At 43.6% G+C, this 23793-nt stretch overlaps 1 protein-coding gene across 5 annotated transcripts in view; it reads left to right on the top strand.

Moving 5' to 3' along the window:
* Positions 1-23793, top strand: part of CEMIP (cell migration inducing hyaluronidase 1) — a 102211-nt gene that overhangs the window by 61535 nt on the left and 16883 nt on the right. For all 5 annotated transcript variants that reach the window (XM_014889728.2, XM_014889725.2, XM_014889727.2 and 2 more), the window contains 11 exons: positions 66-136; positions 813-908; positions 1530-1651; positions 3797-3938; positions 4764-4955; positions 12703-12878; positions 13458-13667; positions 18963-19168; positions 21025-21094; positions 21841-21969; positions 22675-22760. In XM_014889728.2, coding sequence (XP_014745214.2) covers positions 66-136; positions 813-908; positions 1530-1651; positions 3797-3938; positions 4764-4955; positions 12703-12878; positions 13458-13667; positions 18963-19168; positions 21025-21094; positions 21841-21969; positions 22675-22760 — 1500 coding nt within the window. The remainder of the gene's footprint in view (positions 1-65; positions 137-812; positions 909-1529; positions 1652-3796; positions 3939-4763; positions 4956-12702; positions 12879-13457; positions 13668-18962; positions 19169-21024; positions 21095-21840; positions 21970-22674; positions 22761-23793) is intronic.

Raw genomic sequence — 23793 nt, 5'->3', positions numbered from 1 at the left:
GGGCTATAAGAAATATGCATCTCATACTTGACATAACTTGATCATTTGTCATTGTCATTTTCCAGGCACCCATGGAGTTTTATTACCATCAAAGGAAATCCCTCCTCTTCTGTTGAAGACCACATTGAATATCAAGGTATTTAATGAACAAAATGCTGTCTTGGTGTGATCTCTGGAAGTTACTGGAGTTATAGCTGGGATTAATTTGGTCAATGGTGTTTTTACTTCCCACTGCATTACATTGAAGCTATGAGCAATTGATGGTTTGATGCTCTCTTTATATATTGCTTCTTCCCACTAATGCATCTGAAGCAGCTGAGTGAGGGATAACTTAGGTTATCCAAACCTTCAGATAAAAGGTATGAGATCCTGCACCAGGGTAAATCTGTGTAACTTCACTGAGCTCAGACATGGTCTCTCTAAAGACACAAATCTGTGGAACAGACCCAGTTCACACCAGCTGAAAACTGAATCAGTGTCTCCTGAATTAGTATCCTCAAATCCCCCTGTGAAACCATTTTCTTGCAAGCTGAACACTGTAGAGTCTCTGTCTGCTCATTAATTGTGGGCTTTATCCTCTCTTGATTTTTGAAGATTTTTCTTCCACATTATCCATGCAGTTACAGAAGTGTCTGAAGCCTCATTGCAAGATTTTTCTGGAAGTTGTGGAAGGCTAATTTTAAATAATGTAGTCAAAATATGCAAATATTCACAGAGACAATTATATTTTCTGTTCTTACTCTTATCAATTGCATTCAATGACTTTACCAATTGATTTCAATGATTTTACTAACGTTTTGGTTTTTTAACAGGTCACAAAGGGTCAGCTGTAGCCAAAGTATTCAAACTATTCAAAGCTGAGAATGGAGAATATTTTAATGTCTCTTCAACGAGCGAGTGGGTTCAAGGTAAGGGTCTGTGGGTTATTTCACTCAGTGGTAGACACTGACAAATAGGCTGAATCATCCCTTTTCCTTCAATGCTTTTCCATTTGGGAAGAGTGGACTTGCTAGCTGCTATTTATGTCATCACTAACCCAGTTAATGAACACTCACAGATTACTTCCCCAATTGTCTCTAGGACTCTCTGAATAACTGGGATCCTTTTTCCTTTTCTGCACTGGGTATGAAATTCCATCTCCTATGATCTCAGAAATCACACACAACCTCTTCTTTCCACTGCACAGTCATCATGTCCATGTTTCAGACAACACACAGTAGCTGGTGCAACTTGATCTGAAGATCAGAAGGCAGCTAAGGTGGACACAGATCCAAAATCTGTATCTATTAATAATTCTTACACTGCACACACCAGTGACACAGCTTTTAATAACTCTGCTCTCCCTTGGCTGGTTGCACTTCACAGCATCTTTAAAAGTGGCTGGCAGACTGGCAGGAAGAGGCACGAATCAGATCATCAGTGAAGAAACTTGTGAATGATATCTGAGATCATATTATGCTTTGTGCATTTCTGCTGCGCTCATTAAGCTTGACTTTCAAATGACTGTACTTGTCTGCACTTGTCTCCAGATGTAGAATGGACAGAGTGGTTTGAGAAGCCTGACAAAGCGAGATCTAAGGACATGGAGAAGCTGTCTGACTTCAAAGCTGCTCATCCTGACAAAATCTGCAGGCAGCCCATTGACATCCAGGTAGGCAGGCTTACCACTCACTTTAGAGGGGCTAAGTCTTCTTTGGACTGACACTGAACCCCCAAAATAATTGTGCTTTTCAGTAATTTTTGTTTCTAAATAAAATACACCAATTATTTTACCACTCTACTAATACATAACCAGCAAGATCTTGTGTATAGTCTTGTATTGTTCTGAGACAAATCTGATAGAATTGGGCTCCTTTCAGTAAATTCTTGCTCCTGGCATGAAAAGGTGTACAGATGGGGTCATGGACAGCACAGATGCTATCATGAAATATGTGGTTCCCTGCTGGAAGATTAAAAGGAGCAAGCACATGAAAATTTCAAAGGTTTTAATGGTCCTGGACTCTACCTAAAAAATTAATCACAAAATATAACAAGATAGTGCAACTACCAGCTGTAGCAGGTTGTCAAAAATATTGGTGAGCTTTCAGCCATTCCTTGGAAGCAGTTGTTTCATCTCTGTGGAAAGAAATTTGACTTCTGTTTGGAGCTAAGCATCATAATTATATCACCAGGCCAGCATGCTGAGGAGCACTCAGATGCCTTTTCTGACACTGCAAAAAAACTCTTTAAGGACAAAAAAACCCAGCAAGAAACGGGGGTATTTTTTTTATATGTTCACCATATACTTTTTATGTCTACCTGGTAAAAATACTATAGCAGAAGCATTGCCTAGGAAAAGACAATAAAATCCTTCACATCTGTGTGAGGCTGAGCCAGTGAGTTGTTCTTATTCACAAGAATGTGGCTATTGAAGTAGATTGGATTGCTGACTCCATGAGTGAAAGTTTCCAGGGCTAGATGTTATAAAGAATCTCTCTTGAACAGAAAGGAAAAAACTGCCCTATAATTTTCTGCCAGGTCTTACCAAACCCACATTTATTTCTGCTTCCATATACGTGTGTTAGAAGTGGCAACTTAGTTCAAAACAGGGGTCAGATGTTTCTTATGATACATCCCCTTCTAGAATGTGCGTTAAAACAGAAAGAAGAAAGATATTCTTCTGTTCTAGAAACAAACCTTTTTTTCCTCTTCTGTGAAATAAGTTACCTTTTTTATCCCCATGTATATTAAAAGTGAGAAATTTTTCAGTTTATCCTGCAGATCATAGGGCAAATCCTCAGGTAGTGTAATCTGGTGCTGCTCATTGCTTTCATAAAGCTACACTGATTTACAGCAGCTGGCCTGCCCCAGCTCTGGAAGATGGGAGAAAATTGCAGATATGATGATAGTAACAGAAGCACAGCACAGCCAGAGGCACATTCCTCCAGCTGACAGTGCTAATCCCACACACAGCAGCAGGGTGGATGCATTAATAAGGAAAGCCTGCATGAGTGAGAGAACCAGGACCAGAGCCTTCATTGAGAGATGCCTTTTCTCCTGGTGCCTTTCCAAAATGCAGGTGGTGTTTGGATTCCTCGATGCAATGCACCACATTTTTGTGAAAGGGTCAAGAGAAATACAAGCTCTAGAGACAGAATGTGAAATTTGACATGACCCTGAGACGTTGCCCCAGCAGGAACACCAGACAGGTTACATATCTCACTGCTTCTTGGCATGATACAGCCTTTTTTCTCAAGGCAGCCCTACAGGCTGGTACTTGCCTGTGAGAAAAGGCCACTTCTCCTTGTTTCTTTTGGAACAGGCAGCAGTATTGCAGCACTCTGGGTTTTTTTTGAGAGACTGATCCATGCAATGGAGAAATAAAACCCCTACCCCTTTCTTCTGCAAGGTTCAGACAGAGTCTGGCCACAAGCAATGGAATGAGAGCAGTGCAGAGGCTTGAAACCATGAGTTCATCTGGCTGCAAGCATCCGTGTTCAGTGTTTCCACCTGCCCTCAAACCAAGGCCAAGAGAAAATCTAGGGCACTGTGGCAGCTGCTTGTGAAGCTCACAGACTCCTCCCAAAGCAGCCCGTGGTCTCAGCACAGACACAGAGAAAGGTGTGCACCAAGGCAGTGGCTGTGTGTGAGCAGCAGCTGGAAATGCTGGCTGGGGAGCACAGGCACAGGGGTTTGCCAGGCAATGCTTGTGCCATCACCAAAACAAAGCAAAGGACTCTTCTGATGGCTCAGATGTTTTGGTGAAATCCCTTCACCTCACAGCAACACCTGAGTTGTATTTCCATCCTTGTTCCAGGCAGTGACTCTTGATGGAGCAGATTTAACCACTGAGGTTTTCTACAAGGGCGGCCACGATTACCAATTCCTGTGCCACGGCAAGGACCAGACAGGAGAGGGCTGCCACAACTACAGAGTGAGGTTCCTGTGTGGCAAATCTGGTATGTGCCCCATCACTGAAAGAACAGAGAACAGCAGAAAGCCTGTCCTCCCATGACTGGCTCCTTCTTGGTGTCAGAACAACTTCTGTAATTTTTCCAAGCTAAAGCTTTGGCTGGGCTATGGACACAAATTCAGGTAGAGTGGCCATAGATCTATCTCAGGAAAAATTCCTGAGCACTAACAGAAGCAGCAGGGTGGTTTTTCAAATACCCAGCAAGGCTGTGGGAAATATTTGGCAAGTTCTTTCCTGTAAATTCCTTGTCTTTTGCAAAAACATTTTGCGATGACATAGGATTAGTCAATCAGAACGTGTGAAGACAACAGGGTTTGAAACTCAAACTTCATTTTGTAGTTACTCATTCCAACACCGCTGTCCTTAACCTGATCGTTAGACAGGTCGTTAGGATTTTTGGTTCTGGCAGGAAAAGAAGGGTGGCAGACTGTTGTTTTGCTGGAAAAAAACACCATTAGGTTAAAGACCACTTGGCTGCTGTAAACAACAGCACCCAGCGCCCACAGGAGCTGATGCTAAGTGGGTGTGGTGAGAATGAGCCACTAAGAGCTACATTTAAATTTATCCTGGGGTTAGTGGAAAATCCACCTGCCTGCAACTAGAGAAAAATACTTTCCTGTTTTCTTGCTTGCCAAGCCAAAGCCAGTCAAAAACATGTTTGGAGGAGTTAATTTTTTTTTCTTTTTAGCATAAGAAAATCATAATTTTTGGTGGCACTCCAAGGAGGGGGATGGGGGGAAGAAAAAAGAAAGAGCAAGATTTTTCTGATAAGATTGACTGAATTCTCCACCCTTGCATTTTGGGTTTCCAGTGAAGCCAAAGCTCACAGTAACCATTGACACCAACGTGAACAGCACGATCCTGAATCTGGTGGATGATGTGAGCTCGTGGGAGCCTGGGGACAGGCTGGTGGTGGCCAGCACTGACTACTCCATGTACCAGGCAGAAGAGTTCCAAGTGCTGCCCTGCAGAACCTGCAGACCCACCCAGGTCAAGGTGGCAGGTGAGGTGCTTCATCTTATCACTCTGGCATTGTCATTTACACTGAGGTTACTCCAAGAAGAATTGGAAAATGTTGAAAGACACCTGAATTTGATGGCTGGTTGTTAAATGCTTTTGGGATACTTAACTTTCATGCTTGAAAACCATCTAACTTGATTTTGGTTCCTTTCTGCCTTCTCTTTTCCTAGTTGACTCAAATTTTGTCCCCAAGCACGCTATTGAGTGGGTGAATTTACTTAAAAGGAACAGATAAAGTTATGTATTTAAGATTTTCAATACCTGCATTTGAAATACCACCTCCTAGAAAGCAGATGAGCATAGCTGATGTGAAGAGTGAGCTCGGGCAGGAGCAGACTGTGAGGGACTGTAAGGCTATGAAGTAATTCCCAGCTGGCTGCTTTCCTGAGTTCTATTTAACAAGAACTGTAATCTTACATCTTAGAAATACTTCTTTGTACTAGCTACTGTTTCCCGTTTACTGTGTCTCCAGAGAGTATTGCTGAGAGGTGATGTATTAACCAAACATTCCTGGCAGCCACTGAGTTGTCCTGAGCCTCTGCACTGGGGAGATGGAGTGACAGGGTGCTGCCAGAGTGAGCCTCAGAAAGAGGAGTGGGAGCCTTTGCAGAGCCCCAGCATTTTTCTCTTTTAGGTGACCAGCAGCTCAAATGCAAAACAAATTGCTTTTGATTAATAGATTTTGTAGTCCAATGATTGTAGAATGGCCTCTGGACACCGAATCTAATTAAGAAGCAGAACCATGATGAAACGCAGACTATTACCAGCACAAGCATAAAACTGAAATCCAGAGTGGGAGATTTAATCTTCACTTGAGTCTGTGAAGTTGTCTTTCCCTTCCTGAACCTTGTTTTGGCACACTGATAAGCAAGGGATGGAAATAGCACGTGAACTGCCCCTTATCTGAATAGATGAGGATTTTTTTTGCTTCTATAATTTACAAAAGCAAATATTATTTTCCAGTATAAAAGTCTGTAGTAGATGAGGCTGTTATTCAGAGGCAGCATCTGCCTGGTGGTAAATCGTGCCTGTGACTTTGTCTTTGCTTGCACACTGGCTGTTGCTCTAGGCAGAGGTCTTGTCTGCATTTACAGTAAGACCTTTCTGAGAAATCATGAGGGCACTTGGAACATCCAATGCACCAGGGAGTCCACTCAGTTCTCTGAAATGAACCACTTCCACACTATCTCTGATGCAACTTCTTCTGGCAGGTACCAATACACTTCCTTTGGCAGCTGCCTCCCCACAGAGCTTTGGCCATTCATTGTTGGAGATGTGCATTAGGCCAAGAAAAATGTTATTCACAGTCTGAATGTATCATAGTCTTATGACTTCAAATGTCTAGTGCTTTCAAAGAAGACACATTTCCAAGCTGAATATTTTTCTTGAGCAACTTTTGAGCTGTTGGACTCAGACTGGTATGATACAAGTCACATCATGAAGATGGTCTTGGAAGATTGCCAGAAAAAATAAAGATGGTGTAGGAATCCTGGGCTTCCCATAATCTAATGGATCTGTGGAATTCCTGTAGTTACATTCATCTTCTGCAGCAGTAACAGCTAGGTTAGTTTAAGGGAACAAATTATGGGTTAAAAACAACAAAAAATTTCATGTGAATTTCAAGTAAAGGAGCAGTGGAAACACTTGTTAAAGCAATTGTGCTCTTGGTCTCCAATTGCTCTTTAGGAGATTTAGGACATTCCTTTTATTACCACAAATGACATGAACACCAGGGCCAAAGTCTCTCCTTTCTTATATCCAGGCAACTCTATTGACGTCAATGGGATTTCACTGATTATATAAATCAAGGCAAAATCTAGTCCAGTTATAAAAATCACTTCCAACTTTCTTGTAACAAAAACACATTCACACTAGAAAACAAAGTAATCTGCCTGAATCTAAGTTCAGTGTAGATGAAACAAAACCTGGCAGAGGTGTCCCCTGTCTTTAGGAGCCAGCAGGTCCCTGGGCTGCCCTGTGCCATGGTGTAACCTCATCCTCTGCCCTGTGCCATGACAGGTAATTAGCCAGATCACTAATGGCCCCTGCTCTCAGCACAGGTGAGCAGCCCTGGCACAGCCTGGCCCTGTGTGCTTAGGCCAGGCTTGTAATTGGGTGTAGAAGAACATTCATCATAAATGTCTGCCTGCTTTTTGCTAGGGAGGTGGGCAAGATTGCTTTGCTCCATCTCAGAAAAGCCTTCCACACATACATTTATACACAGGATCTCAGAGGGATGTCATTTATAATAAGTGAAAAGGCTTAATTTTCCTAAGAGGTTTAGTCTAGCAGTTGAGAACTCCAAAATTTGCCCTTTAAAAGACAAATGATAAAACCATTCTTACCCATGATGATTTGTTTCCCTTTTAATCTTTATTTTTTTCCTTTCTATTTATTTTTAAAATGAAATCTAAATGTCAGATCTGAACTACTTAAGAGTCTCTTTGTTATAAAAAAGGCAGAAAATCTCTGCTTTGTGGACAGCCAGTATGGTGTGGCAGCCACTTGGCATACCAAGGTTTAATATAATTTATGGTCTCATAGTTTAATAGTATTTTAATAGACATGGTTTAGTCCATTGTGCCAAATAACTCAAACTCATTAGTTAGCTCATGTCCTATTTATATTTGATACTTCCTGCTGAAACTCATACTTTCTTTACTGGCTAGAAATGGATTGATTGGAGCTTTTCAAAAGAACTTAAGGGAGTTAATACTCAATTGCCATCAGGTTCTAGGAGGATTTAGTTATTTAACTATGGACATCTGCAAATCTCAGTGTAGAAAGTGAGGGAGGACACACAGCCTCTGATCTTTTGCACTCTTTTACTGGAGTAACTGCCCTAATAAAAAAAAAATCTGCATCTCCCATGGGTAAGTGTGGTTTGCATGAGGACCCAGATCTGCAGGTCCTGCTCCCAGTCAAATGGTCACTCACTTAAATGGAACTTTTTCCTCCACTTGCTTTCTTTGTTTAACTTTTTGTTTTACTTGTCTTTTTTTGTGCCTAGATTATTTTCACTGTGGGAACAGATTAAAAGTGTTTGATCTTCCAACTTCAAGGTTTGGGGAGGGACAACAGTGCAGGGAAAAGGGAGGGAGGAGGGAGGGAGGAAGGAAGGAAGGGTTGTGTTGTTATGATAGAACTGGATAGTAGGAAAGATCAAGTATTTTGTCTAGTTTCCCTGGGAAACAAGACTTATCTTCATCTTGGTTGCTCTGTATGAAGTTTCTAGTAACGCTGATAAGTTTCACCACGGAAGAGAAATGATGAAATGCTCTTTTGTGCTCCTATATGCTCTTGATAAAGGATGAGAAAACGATTTGTGCCTGGCATAATTGCTCCAATTATCCCACATACTGGTGAATCTATGAATTCAAGCACACGTCTCCTGCTTATTGGGTTGCAAATATTAGAGAGATAAGGAGTTTACTTTGATCTTGTTCATGCAGAGAACTTTGAATTAAAAGTATAAATATGTAGTTGTCTCACAAATTCACAGCCTGTGTCAGCATTCATCTGGTGCTGTAAGGATGGGAGAATTTACTCCACTATCAAAATTCAGATATTTTTAGAGATTTAGGGTGTTCTGTTAAGAAGTTGGCATCATTTTGGCTGGAATTTGCCAGAAGCTATTTTTTTAAAGGCAACCCTAGTGCTTGAGGGCAGGGCAGGAAATCTTGTGAAATGGTCCTTTCTAACAGCCTTTCAGAGCTCCTTCTACCTTTGGGCATTGCCCGAGGGCTGAGCTGACAGATTCTCATTCAGGTTTACATAGAAGTTCCTAAGGGTAGAGTTTGTGCCTGATTGCTGTATGTCTGTTCGCTGAAAACCTAGTTTTCCATATAAAAGTGATGAATTTGTTGATTAGGACATCAAATTGTACCGTGGGACTCAAGGAGCCAGCAGCTCACCCAAACCATGCTGTGCTACAGGCCTGTGCCTTAGGAATGTAACAGCAAACCCCATGAAGATAATTCAGAATAATGAGGATTTGAAAGATGCCAGTGTGAACATTTGTTTGTTATTAAATATAAGCAATAGGGGCATAACCACCAGTGATGACAAGTGCTTGGCAAAAATGATAAGTATGTCAGATCTGGGCTGGCATCTGCAATGAGTTGAACTGGCTTTAAAGATGCCATGAAGGGTTCACTGTCACTGGATCATGTGGGTTGAACAGACAAATTGTGCTTAGCATTTCCCTTAAAAACTTGATTAGGTAACATCAAAAGACCATGAGACACTGGGTCTTATCCCTAGAGATCCCAAAGGAGAATCTCAGCTTTACTTTATCTTTACCAAATCCAGACCTTCAACTGCTGGTTTCACTTCTCAAAGGGAGATTTAGCAGTTTGGGCCTTTTAGAGCCAAAGGATTTAGGAATGCATGGGTGTACCTGGGAGGGTTTTCTGAGAGATCACCAGATCTGAGCACTCTTACACATATGCAGCAGTTGAAATAGTTTTAAAATCCCACCCTTCCCAGGTTTGATAAGGCCCAGGTTTTATGGCTGGGTTTACATGTGGCAGGTTTTCCTTTGTACCATTTGGAGAAACTCTGCTTTGAATTGCTTTGTTGACATAAGCATGCCCTTGATGAGTGGATCATCTATGCTTATTTTAATCTATATTTCCTTTTAATTATTACCTTGTCTTTACCAACAAATGACTTCAATAGTCACTGTCTTGAGTAATAAGCATGGAAATGTGCTCATATTTGGCTGATTCAAGACTTCCACTAGGCAAGCCCACATACTGAGGAAGTTTTCCCTGTAAATTTACATTGTGCTGACTGGAGGCACTGCTGTGACACAGACAGCAGCAAAGCCAGGGAGTTTTTTCCTGGTGCATCACATGAATCTGTTGTGGGGAGACATGATCTGTGTCCTGTGTTAGGCTTAGATTACAGTATGGCACAAGCCTGGCAGGGCAGTCTCTACCATGAGGTATGCAGCAAACCCCAGCCCAAAGGAGAAGGTGAATCAGTGCCTCAGGGCTGGCTGGTGGTTGGGAAATCACAGCACTGGCTTTGATGCTGAAGCAGCAACACATTCCTCCCACTTTCAAAGCACAGGGTTGCCTTTTGAGTATCAAACCACTGCAGTGCCCATTTGCAAACAGTGCCCTGGGTCTCAGATACCCGGGCTGGTCTCTGGGAAGGCTCCATGTGCCAGCTGGGAGCAGCAGCCAAACTTCCAACTTGTAGCTCTGCAGAGTGAGACGCTGCCGTGCTCGTGTGAACTCCCTGAACCCACCACACAGCAGATTCTTTTGTGGTTTTTTTTTCCTGCCCACCACCAAAAATGCCCCAGGCAGCTCCCTGGCAGTGCCACGTGTCTGTGAATGCCCCTCGCAGTGCTCCTGTCCCATGCTGTAGTGCTGGTTCCCAGCATTTACAGCACAGAGGGCTCCCATGCTAGGATCTGTCTCCCACAGGAGAGACAATCCCACAATCTCTCTCTCTCTTCTTTCAGGGAGCTTGAATTTCTGTCAGCCCTGAGAAGTGGTTTGTTTTTCAAGACTCTATTAAAGGAGCTATTATTCAAAATCCGCTTTTACTTTGGAAGGGGATTGCTTTCCGTCTCTCCTTTTATCTCCAAACATGTCAAATCAGCAAAAGCATAGAGTGAAAAACATGCACCCAAGAAGTTATATTTAGAAACTGGTTAGTCCGTATTTAACATTCCTGTCAGTGCTTACCCTGTTTTGCATGTCTGGACTGGTGTTAAATTAAATTAAATACATGCAAGCATGACATTTATTATTCTAGAGCTCAGCACAGGAATAACAAAACTGCCTATCTAATTTCACTGCCACAAATCCTGGAGATGTGGATTCAAATAGTATGTTCTTATGATTATCTAAAATTCTTCCTGCATTTCAATAAATCAAGGAGAGGTCAGCTCTGGGGAAATCTGAAAAATAACAGCTTAAAAATGTTCTCCATAAGGAGAAACTGTGCTGCTTTACAGACTCACTCAAGGCTCCAGCATGGAGTATCCTCATATGGAGGATGCTCACTGCAGTGTTTTTTTTTCATGTATGTGAATAAAGGAAGCAAAGTTGCTGTTTTTTTGGATGGGTTGAGTCTGGTTTTGGCCACACAGCTGATGAGGGTCACTGGCTGCAGGGCTCAACACAGGCATGGGTAAGCCCAGGACTTTCTAGAGAGACAACTGCAAAAGTGAGTGAGGTGCAAATCCAGGGTCCTTGCAGCCCTTCATTTCTCAGGTGAGCATGCAGCTCTTTGGCCATCACCATTCCTGCAGTTAACAGAGAGTGATTTTCACCAGATCAGATGATTTTGAAGGCAGAGGTGCCAGGCAGAAGGCACATGTTGTGGTGTGACCCCTGTCCCACAGCGCAGCCGGCTCAGGGCAGGGCGGAGCACTCGCCCTTCCCAAATCCCAGTGTTGCCATCAAACCACACTGCTTCCAGCTTCAGGAGAAGAGGGAGTCAATGGTGTTTCCTTATGTTTTTTATACACTCAAAGCATCATGTTTTGGTTAAAAATAATATTGTTTCATTGTTCAAAATCCTCCCCTTGACTTGGCACTTCTGCTTAAGCATAAAGTGCTTTGCAGTGATAGCCAGGCTTCAGGCTTGCCATTTGTTTCTAATTAAGGATTTGAACGATTCCATGGAAATTAAATACATGCAAGTGTAGCATTCCTTAAAGTTCAGTGTTTACTTAAAGAGTTTATTACTTATTTTTACTGGAATAATGCAGAATGGAGTCAGTAAGGTGAACTTTTTCCCAACTGAGTTTTCTCTGCAAAAACCTGCGGAAGGAAGGAGGTAGTAGGAATATTTTTGAATGAAATGACAACAAAGAGGTGTCTTGCTTTCTAGAATCCCCACTGCCTGGACTTCCCCCCTTTCTGGCTAGGCCAGGGAAAGTTTTCTGTGCTTTTAACCCCTCAGTGGAGGAGGGTGTATGGGGAAGATGTTATGAGCAACTTGGCTTGGCAAAGGGAGGTGTGGCATGGAAGATCCCATTGACTCCAGCTGCACCAGGGCAGGAGGAAGCCTTGGGAGCAAGCTGGAGATGTGAGGGTAGATCTGAAATGGAGAGGCTTGGGAGAACAGAGAGTCAGAGGTTTTACAGCCCACAACCTGGTGAGGGGCTGTGATTGTCCCAAGCCACAATTCCTATGAGGATTTCTGGCCACTCTGCTCCTTGCTTGCATCAAAAGCCATGGTGTTAGCAGGATCTGACTGATGTTTCCCAAGAGTAGTGCTGTGGGGTCTGAGCAGCTCCCCATGTCTTACAATGGGAAATGCTATGCTAACCTTGGTGATTTACACTTTTTATTTCACATACCAAGGAAGGCAAAATGCAGAAAGGGAAAAATTCCTCACCAGCCATTGAGTAGCTGCATCATCAGGTTTTTTTGCATTGGATGTTCATACACAGGTGGTTATAATCCACAGTACACAGTTCCTTTTCAAGGTAGGAAATGTGTTTTGTCTAACAGACTGTTGGTTTAACTCCCTGGTTAAATGAAGCAACCTAAGACCAAAAATCCCACTTCCTCCATTGCAAATATCCCACCAAGACCTTGGGGGTCACCTGTGCTCCAGCCTTCCCTCCTCTGAGGTGTCAGCCAACAGTTTGTGCTGACTCAGGGGCTCCTCTCATCAGCACACCAACCCCACCACAGGGAGCCCACAGGAAGCCAGCAGCATTGGCAGAGTAATCCTGAAACTGGATCTGGTTCTTTTAGGGAAAGCCACCTACCTGCACATGGGCGAGGTGGTGGATGGCGTGGACATGCGGGCAGAGGTGGGGCTGCTGAGCCGCAACGTGGTGGTGATGGGCGAGATGGAGCCACAGTGCTACGAGTACAGCAGCAAGCTCTGCTCCTTCTTCCACTTCGACACCTTTGGGGGACACATCAAGGTAAGGCTGGAGCCCCTCGCTTGTCCTTTCCTCCTTCCAGCCACGCCTTCGCATACCAAGGAAGGCAAGGTGCAGGAAGGGAAAAATTCCTCACCAGGCATTGAGCAAACAACCTCTCCCCACAGCACAGCAGATTCCCCCTCTGGCTGCTGCCTGTCCTTTGGCTTTGAAGTTCATGTCATGCCCCTGCAGACATTGCTCAGCCAGTGAGGCTGGTGATCAACACACCTGAGATAGTCTGCACATCCCAAGCCCAGTTTTCCCTAGATTTTGTTGTTGCTTAGCCCAGGAAGTTTGATTTCAACCCAGCTGGCTGAAGCCCATGGAAAATGATAAATATAAATTGCTTTCCTTATACAATTAAGTTAAATGTGTGTATGACAGCAGTGAGGAAATCCAAGAGCAGCTCTGGTCTCTCTTAGCCACCATGCCCCTCTCTCCCTCCTCCTGCAGCCTCACACTCCCTCCACACAGTAAATCTTCCCAGCAGATACAGTGCAACCCCTCCTGTGCTGTGTTCCCTCTCCTTGCCCTCAACAGATTTCTGTGTTTCTTGATTGCTGTTCTCTTCTTCTCCAGATTGGTCTTGATTTTAAGGCTACCCACATTGAAGGTCTAGAACTGAAATACATGGGCCAGCAGACAATGGGGCATTACCCAATTCATTTCCATATGGCTGGAGATGTGGATGAGAAAGGAGGCTACAACCCTCCAACGTATGTGAAGGAAACCTCCATCCACAACACCTTCTCCCGCTGTGTCACAGTCCATGGATCCAACGGTTTACTGGTAAGAAGTTCCTGTGTCTGCCTCAGAGATAAAGACAGCAGCGTGAATACAACTTAATTATTGCAGAATTATGTGTTTTATTGTTAAAACCAATGCCTGATCTACACCCTGGATAGACAAGGCGTATCTCGAGCTGCCAGTGTGGCACTAGGGCTGTGTGTGGCTCAGAGTGGACAGAGCATTTGTCTGGGTACTGCAGTGTCTGCAGACCAGCCCATCTCTAATGAGTGGTTGGATCTTTCTGTAGACACAAAGTTTGCTATTTAAAGAGGATAATCAGAAGCTTTCAGATGTGCCTCATCTTTCCTGTAATAAAGGTTTGGGTTTGCAATGCCAGCCATAATATTAAGCACTTACAGAGCTGAGATTTGCTAGAGTTGCACTCTACAACAAGAAATCCTTTAGGATAAATCTCTAGAATGACTGATGGTTACCAGACAAGTTACAGCATACCAGAAATGTCAAGAACATGTTCAGATTCTCCCCAGATTTAGGGGTACCTTTGTTTTTGGAGTAAGGATGCTGGACCTGTTGTTTGTGAACAGAGAAGGGCTTGTGGATGATATGATGGTTAGAGGCTGTCTTGGGCACAGTGATCACAAAATTATAGCAGTTTTCTATTCTTGGGGAAGTAAGGAGAGGGGTCAGCAGAACAGCTGCCCTGGATTTCCAAAGGGCAGAGTTTGGCCTGTTTGGGAACCTGGGTGACAGAATCCCTTGAGAGGCAGGTCCTGAAGGGCAGAAGAGTCCAGGGGGACTGGATGATCTTCAAGAAGGAAATCTTAAAGGTGCAGGATTTCTCTAGACAAAGGACTGTCACCCACTGAATGTATTCCAAAAGGAAAAAGTGTATCTGAGCCCTGGAGAGGAGAATTTGTACTGTCAATAGCCCTGCTGCTATATATAGCAGAATTTTAAGTGGAAACATATCATTGGCAGCTGTAACCTGGATGGTCACTGTGCATTAGGAGTTCATACCTCTAGAAGTGCCAGCATTGGAAGGGAAAGTCACAGGCATAATTAAAATGTATAGAAGTTGAACAAAGGGCACTTAAATTACAGTTCCAGAAGCAGAGCAGCTTTTATCTGCTATTTATGAATCTGAGGTTTTGGGTTTGACCTCTATCCTTCTAAGTTTATAACATGATCTTGAAAACCTACCAAATGAACATACTGAATTGAAGAGATATTTTTCTGTATAAATTGTATAAGTCATTCAGGGTCATATAGCATTTGCCCAATCTGAAGCTGCCAGTAGAGAGGCTTAGTACACAATTAATGAGCAGAGTGGCAGCATTGCAGGTTTCATTCATCACTCTGTGATGGACTGTCACCAGGGGCACCTGGTGACACAAACACATCCTCTGGCTGCACAGAGGCTGCACAGCTGCTGACGAGCTGCAGCTGCTTCTGGACCTAATGTGAGATCTTCATTCCCTGCTGCCAAAGCAAATACCCAGAGCCTGGCATTTTTCTTATCGGTCAGATGGATGGGTTCATGCAGAGAATTTGGAAACACTTTTGTCTCTTGTGCTTTCTCTGGGCAACAATTGTGCCTTGGGAGATCCATGGTGTAGGAATTCGTGTGCTCAAGCTTTTCCAGCCAAGATGGCAGAGTGAAATTTAGACAGGCTGATGTAGCTGATGAAAGCAACTTGATTCTCTTGCTGTTATTGAACAACCACAATTCCCTAAATGATCATACTTTGCCTCTGTGACAAGGCACCCGAGAGTAGTCTTATAATTTAGGATATTAGTTAGTCAACATAATCCCTCTTGATTTCAGTTTATCAAAATGTGTGAATGTGAAGCTCTAACTATACTTGTTTTGTTTTGGTTTTTTGTAACTCATCATTTATTGCTGATGGCTGAAAAGAAAGCCCCAGTGAGCTAAAGCAATTTGATCAAGTTTGTTCAGTTGCATCACAGAAAATGTGCTCCAAATGTTGCATCACTTAGGTGTTGTTTCGTGGCTCTGATACTCATCTGCAGTCAGCAGCTCCATGCCTTGATTCATCAGGTGATCCCACCACAATCTCCTCATCTGCTTTCTGACTCCAGTTTCCTTCCTTTCCTCTTCCTTCTCCCCCAGATATATGCAAAGACACCCACATGGGTCTCTGATGACTACAGTAATTATTGTATACATTTCCCAGTTGCCCATTATCTTTTCACTTGGGCAGCACCACCTGTTTCTACATGCAAGAACACCTTTGATGCAAACAGAGATGAGCTCTGTCTTTCCCCAGGTAACATTCATTCCCTCTGAGATCAGCTAGATCCAAAGTGTACTCTGCTGAGGGAAAATTTGCCTTAACGATGTGCAAAAACCACACTTTGGAGATAGTAATAAAAATTCTAGTCGGACTATTAAACCTCAGCATAGAACAGCACTTAATGATGTCCTTAATATTAAACTGTTGATTTCAGAGGTGCTTCTTGCACGAGTGTTGTAGAGTACCTATGCAAATGTTCTAATAAATGGGAGAGTGGCATCAGTTGCTTTTTGCTGCCATTAAAGCAGACAGATAATTTACATACAGGTTCTCCTGCTTGCTTTGCTGTCACTTTTCTCATGTCACTTCAGAGATACTCATAGATACTGAAAAGTCTAGGAGAAAAGAGTATCCAGTTATTCCTGATGACAGGTATTTTTCTGTGGGTTTGCAGAGTCTGTTAGAAGTGGCTGTCTCAATGTTAGCTCACCTCATTGATGGGTTCTTCCACACTTGTCTGTAAATTATTATTGGCTGAGAGGCACAGAGGGTCCTTCAGGAAACAAATCTGTAGAAATGAGTTTCTCACCATAATTGTTGTTTTAAAATGCAATAGTTACCCAACGTTTTCTGCAATATATTGGCCAAAAAACCACCTAGTTACACCACTGCAATGCCAGGGATGAAATTTGACTCTGATTCCCACTCTCTCCATTGGGTCCCAGTGTGCAAGCTAAAATAGAAGCAGCCACTGGGGAAGGAAGTTAAATGGGGGTCAGTAAATAGTCTGGCATGATCCAGGGGAGACCTGTACATCATGGAATAGGAGGTTGTGCTATCTAACAGCTTCAGTGGTATCTGCTTTTACTAATCCAGCTATACTTCACAGCAACTGTTTTGCCAGGAAGGGAATTATCTGGCTCAAAATTACTCATGGTTAATGTAAGATTCTGGACTATTAGCAAGGTTTTAATCAAAGAAAAAATGAAATACATTAGGAGAGTGATTTTGGAATAATCATCTTGTTTGCTATCCAAGCATTTCGGCAGTGGACTTGTGCATGAAAACAGGCACAGGAAACAAGTCAGAGGTGACTGAGAGATGGCTTATGGGGAAATAATTAATCAAAGAGAAGGTGACAAATGTCTAAGGGACCAGATTCCTGGCTGATAACTCCCTGTTGTTCTGTGGGCTTTCAGGGAGGAGTTAGGAGAACAACAGGAGTTTGCTGGCTCTGAGCCCCTCTGCCAGTGCACAGCCCTGCTCCTGTTCTCTCTCCTGTTCTGGGAGATGAGATCCCCTGGGATAGCACTCCCCTGCTTTGCCCCACCTGAGTCTGGAACTGCAGCTTTCCATGTCGCTGTCCTGGTGCAGGGTTGTGCTGGCTGGAAAGATAAATGGCTGAAGTGGCAAACATTTCTCTAGGGAAGCTGCTTCCATCATCTCAATGTCCCAACACCATTGCTGATGTGTCTTTTTGGTATTACTGTCCTCTGAGAGAAAGCTGATAGGATTTGGTGGCAGTTTCTGTGGAATTCTGACATCTCTGTGGTTAAAAGACTTCCTCTGCATGTTAGAAACCTTCTTCTGAATGTTGCTCACTCTCCTGAAGTGTTCTGTGCTGTAAACCTTTATCATAACAAGGCTGGGATAGTTCATTCTTCCGGGGTGGGGGGTACAGTTTAGTACATCTGTTTTACACCTAAATAAAGAAGGCTAAACCTTGCAAAATTGTTTTGGACCAGGGAAGTTAGCAGTGAATTTCAGTGAGGTGGCTTAATGGAATGTACCATTTTGCAGGTCATTTTAGTGGTGTTTAATTTACTGTGATGACTTGTGCACAGAGATTTGAGTATTTACACAGGAGCCTGGATGCTACATAATAGAAATCTGTGTGGTTGCAAGCCAGTAATAAATTTGGCAGGCAAAGTGTTTGTTGTCATGTGAAGGCATATTTGTAATAATTTCAACACTAATCCTGGGATTTTATTTGAAATTGGTGCTCCTTGCCCCAGGAATGAGACACGAAGGTGACAAAGAAGTCTCAAGCCTGTTTACAAAAGCTGTTCAAGCACTTGAGTGCCCAAGCATTTGGTCTCTCAGTGATGATCAGGTTTTCTATCTGGGTTAATACTGTCCTTTGTCCCCTGACAATTACTGTTTCATCAGAAGCATTGAGACGAACACATTTGTGGCAGGTTAACCTTCACTAGGGAGGTTTCCTGAGTCCAAGGTGATTGATGAGTGGTGGCTGTTGGGAACAGGAAGGAAAGAGCCCAGGGGATCCAGACCTTCCCCTGGTCAATGGAGACCTGAAATGAATCTTCTATATCCCAGATATATCTACTGACAACTGACTTGCTGGACCCACTTTCTGCATGTCCAAGGGCTGTTGCTTCCCATCTTGTCCTATCCTTAGGCTTCAAACTCACATTCCTGCTCTCAGATCTTCCAGTGGTGTGGGGGGATGTTCTGTCCAACCAACGATGCCCCAGTGTTAATGACATCCAAACCAAAACCAGAACAGCATTGATTAACAGCAGCTGATTTGTCTCAGGGTCAAGCAAAACTTCTGTCAACAACTTGAAAAAAAAAGATCAGGTCAAACCTAAAACAAGCCAGCCTGTCTGGAAAACAATTTTCTGCCTCTCTAATAGCCTGGAAAAATATTTTTTCATCTCAGCTGCATTTTTGAGTTGCATTTTATGTAGCTGCTCATGTAACTCCACATGAAGATGAATGAGCCCAGATGTGATTTGAACGTCTAATTCCTCTCCTCACCCCCCACCCTGTGTTTTTTCCAGCCCCATGCTAAGACAGTCTCTGATTTCACAGGCAAACAAAAGAATGGAATGAGCATTTCCTAGGTGATGACAAATTCTAATTAAGTGTTAAAGTTATTGCTTAGACTATTAGCTCTTAAGAGCTTAAGAGAGGGATCCTGCTTTTGGTTTTGGTTATAGACCCTGAGTTCAAAAGGGTACTGAGGCTCCCATGTGCCATCACACTAACATTTGTTCAAACTGTGCAGTGGCTGAAGCACAAAACCTCAGCACTGACCTTTGCTTTGTACACACAGGTGAAGGATGTGGTGGGTTATGATGCTCTGGGCCATTGCTTTTTCACGGAGGATGGACCAGAGGAACGCAACACGTTTGACCACTGCCTTGGGCTGCTGGTGAAGCCCAGCACGCTGCTCCCCTCCGACCGTGACAGCAGGATGTGCAAGCTGATCACAGAGGGAGCCTACCCAGGCTACATCCCTAAGCCCAGGCAGGACTGCAGGTGAGTGGGAGCCTTCCTTGTCTCTTCCTTCTCCTTGCAGGACTTAGTCATAACAGACAGCATCCTGTGTATGTGCTTATGTAGACATCTGTAGGGGTCTGGGCTGTTTGCCCCAAATTTGGGAGGGCAGTTTCCTTGGGGTCTTTATCCTTGTGCTGTTCAGGTGCCTACAGACCTAGGGTGAACTTTTAACTTTTTGCATAAAGTCCATTGAGATGGTTCCCACCTAAAACATTGTAAATCTTTCTTCCAAAGTACACAGCCCTGCCTTGTGCCTTGTGGAGTCTTGAACCCGATGGCTCAGCAAAAGTTGCTGAATTCAGAATGGGCCACATTCTGACATTTGTGTGCTCATCTCAAATGGCAGCTGATTTTGAAAAGGTTTCAGTATCATCCATTTTGTCCTCAGAACAAACTGAGGTTTTGTTCAAGCAAAGGTATTTTTAACTTTTCAGTTTGGCAAGGGAGAGAGAGGAATTAATGCAATGCTCTTTTTCACATCTGTGTTTGTTTATAAAATACATCTAATGTGCCATTCTTAAAATAAGGGTTAATTAGCCATTGTGCTCATTTTCCACTGATAATTCATTTAATAGTCATAGGGATATATTTTGTGTGTGATTTTGAAGACTATTCCATGAACAAGCACTTTCTAGTGGAACAGTGTTATGGTACTTTGATCTGCCTTGTTTTCCTTTATAAAAGAATTCAAGGTCTGATCAGAAAAACAGCTCAACTTGTTTTGCACTGGGCTCATCCAGCCTGGAATGAGTACACCAACACTAATCCCAGTGCAGGGACAGGGGATGAGCACCAGCTGTAGCTCCATCAGCTTGGGAGAGGCAGACAGGGAGTTGCTGCTAGGAATTAAAACAATGGGATTGTGCCAAATGACACTGTAACCTGCCCAATCCATGTAGCTTTGAAGAATGGGATTAGGCTGAAATGTCCTTGCCCTTGCCTGTGCAGCAGGAGGTGGTCTATAAATAATCCAAATTTGTTTATTTCTAAGCCAGTCCCATGCCCAAAATAGAAAAATTTTGCTATGTTTTCATGATAAAGTCAGACAAACGGAAATGCATCAGCAAAATCAGTTGGCCTAAACTGTGAAGTCCCTCATGGCAAGGTTAAAATCGACATAAGAGTTCCATAGGTTCATATCCTGCAGAAGGGCAAATCTAACCCAGGAAATTTAGGAGCCAGCCTGCTGGCTCTAAGGGCTGGATGTTTCCCGTGCCTGTTGGTTAATGAATTCTGTATGTCACAGGATGGACAGTGATGGATGGGTTGATCTGTCCTCCTTGATGGGAATCTTTCAATTAAGAGTCTTTCATGTGCATTAGACAAATGGAATGCTTTTGTCCCAAAAGAAATGTGCAGGAGGGTGGGAGCAAATAAAGTTAATCAATCACAGCAGCTCTTGGAAAAGGCAGGTACAGGGCTACACTTGGAAAGCCCTTAATAGGCAATTCATTGGGTTCCTTGATTAAACAAGTCTCTAATGAACCCAAGGGCTTATGTGGGGGCAAAGTTCTTTTCTGTGACTTGTGCAACAACATATTTACCTTATCATAAAACGTGATTGACATCTGACAGCTTCATAGCAGGCTTGGAATTGCAGTTGAAATTCCTCATTTAATACATGGTATTTTAAAAGATAAGGCCATGTTCTCTGTCAAGCCACAGAGGACATGAGGTACGAGAAGAGAAAGAAGAAACACATTCCTCTTGTCCCTGGGCAGGACCCCTTATCTGGGGAGGTATCAGCCCTACCTGAACTGGGGGAGTTTATGGGTGACTCTGTTGTATGCTCAAAGTGTCATTTTCGTATTATTCTTTGTTTTCCTGACCTGCAGTGCTGTATCCACCTTCTGGATAGCCAACCCACACAACAACCTCATAAACTGTGCGGCTGCTGGATCTGAAGTGAGTGCACAAGTTTCTTATTTGGTAACAGTTCAGGCCAGTGACAGCCCTGCAGGGCTGAGGGAGGCTCTCACTGGAATAAAACCTGTTTTTGTGACATAGACATTTTGGAAGCTGCTTGATTGAGACACACATTAATGTGGCTGGTGCCACCAATAAAAACAATGGTCTTACTTTTGCTCCACAGTTCTTGTCATTTGCTGTTTCTAGGGCTGGATTTAACAAAATTCCACAGTGTGCAGCCTGAATAAATTAAATAAATGTGACTGTGGAGTCACAGAGAAGCCTTTGGCAATGATATTGTTGATTGCAGTACAGTAGTGGTGCTCTGAAATTTCAGTCAGCCCTAATGCTAATTCCACAGGCATTTTTGGTCACACCAGGAGCCCTTATTTTCCTGGGAAGACATAAAAACAAGAAAATCAAGCCTAAAACAGAGAGATGTGATTTTTCCAAAGCTTCCAAATCTTGAGTACCTATATGATAAATTTTTAAGCAACTAAATAAAAATTATTTGATTTTTAACTTTGGAAAGTCTCACGCTTCAATATTGATGCCAAGACTTAATCTAAGGCGCCCTGAAGATCAGAAGGGTGAATGTCAAGTTCATGTGCGTTAAACTCTGCTGCGGAGCGTTACGCGGTCAATGGTTGTGATTTGTCCTGAAATAATCTGGTGTTCATCTTGTGGCTTTCCTGAGCTCTCCTGGGGCTAGCAAAGTCTCAGAGGTCCCTTCTCTCTCTCAGGAAACAGGATTTTGGTTTGTCCTGCACCACGTGCCCACAGGCCCCTCGGCAGGGATGTATTCCCCCGGCTACTCCGAGCACGTGCCGATGGGGAAATTCTCCAACAACCGCGCGCACTCCAACTACCGGGTGAGTCTGCACGCAACGGGAGCTGCCCTTGGAGCAAACACCTTCCCCTTGGAGCAAACACCTTCCCCTTGCTCCAGCTCCCCGGCCTGCAGGCTGTTAGTGCCTGTGCTTTGTGCTGCAGCCAGAGCCCTGCACGCTTGTTGTGTCTGCAGACAAGGCGGGAGCGCTCGGAGCCAGCCAGCACCTGCTCCGCTCGGCTCTTGGGCATCCAGAGCGGCTCTCCCCTCTGCTCAGGCTGCTCCCCTGCCTCTGTGCTCCTAAAATACTGCCTCCAGGAGCATCTGCTGGCAGCTTGTCTAATTATACACCTCACCTGCCAATGCTGGCACTTAGCTGAACAGCTTCTGGAGGGATGAATACTGCCGCTGTGTCTAATCGCCTTCTCTGCTTATTTACTCCTTAGCGTGCCGTGTTGTGGGGCTGTGTGCTACTGAGGGCTTTAGGCTGAAGCAGAAGGCTTAGGTGTGTGGGAATACATGCAATTATGAGGAAAGTGCAGCTTTGGAAATTTGCAGCAATTCTGGGGGATATATGCAAGTCTGGATAGTCCTGGCAGCTCTCTGTTTCACATGCTATTAATGGAAGCTGCTCCTAGCATCATGTGGGTGACTTGGGCTTAGATGAACTGGAGGCAGAGTCTGAACAAGGAAAGAGCTGTAAAATTTGTAAATATAGTGTGATAATTGCATTTCTGTTTTCCTTTAGGCTGGAATGATCATTGATAATGGCGTTAAAACCACCCCAGCCTCTGCCAAGGACAAGAGACCTATCCTGACACTGATTTCTGGGAGGTAAAGTGTTTTGCATAGTTTGATTTGGAAAAGACTTCTCTAAAGCACTGACTGAAAGCAATGAAATTGACCCAAGGAAGTTTACAAGAATCATTGCAATGATTCTTTGGGGTGGCTCTTTTTGAGGAAAAGTCTTCACTTTCCTTCCTGTCCAAGACACCCCTAGCCATTTCTGACTTAATCTCTCCATTCTCCTTTATAAGGGACCTCAGCACCCACACCCTTCTTGTTTCATCCTCATTCTTTAGCTCTGAACTGAGCTGGCGTGGGTATTACATCTGTCTAGGGTGTTCCATTTATTTTTGAATTTTTTAGATAAGGAAGAAAATTCACTGCCTGGTCAACAGTCACTCAGGTCAGAACTTGCTGCAAGAGTTTCTTAGGAATAAGAAACTTAAGTATTTCTTGGGAATGCTATTGATTTTGTTCATTCTTCTAGAACCTGCTTGAACAGGGAGTGCTTATGTCATGGAGCTCATGCTTTGATTTCGGATTTCAGTCTAGTTCCAAATCTGACACTGCAGTAACAATCACAATTAAATGCACAGAGCAATCCTTCATTTCTGCTGCTGTGCAGAGCCTCTCTGTGGTGTAATGATTTAGAAATAATGGAAACCTCTCTATAGACTGTATGGTATCAGCAGACCTGCTGTGGCCTGGTGGATTCTGAGAGCCCACTCTTTCCCCAGAGCTGGCCCCAGAGGAGGCTGATGAAAGGGCTGCACTTGCACCCTTGTATCTCATTAGAGGTTGACTCTAGCTCTTAGTTGCCAACCCCCAGACATGTAAAAGGACTTAAATGCTCTCAAATTTCATAGTTTCTTTCCTAACAGACCAGTTGCCTCCAGTTGCACCCTAACCTACATTCCCCTACAACTGCATTTCTTGACAGAAGAAACTATGTAAGGAAGAGAAACCTGCTGAAAGCCTCTGCCCAGCAGGGGAGAATGACAGCTTTATCTCCTTCTAGTCTCTGGGGGTGTGGGTTACCCAGACTGCAGTAGTCATGCTCTGGGCAAGCATTACAGGGATC

Source organism: Sturnus vulgaris, chromosome 13, assembly GCF_052056855.1.
Source record: "Sturnus vulgaris isolate bStuVul1 chromosome 13, bStuVul1.hap1, whole genome shotgun sequence".
In the NCBI taxonomy this organism is placed as follows: domain Eukaryota; kingdom Metazoa; phylum Chordata; class Aves; order Passeriformes; family Sturnidae; genus Sturnus; species Sturnus vulgaris.
Note: the sequence above shows the minus strand (reverse complement) of the source record. Positions and strands in the feature narration are given on the sequence as shown.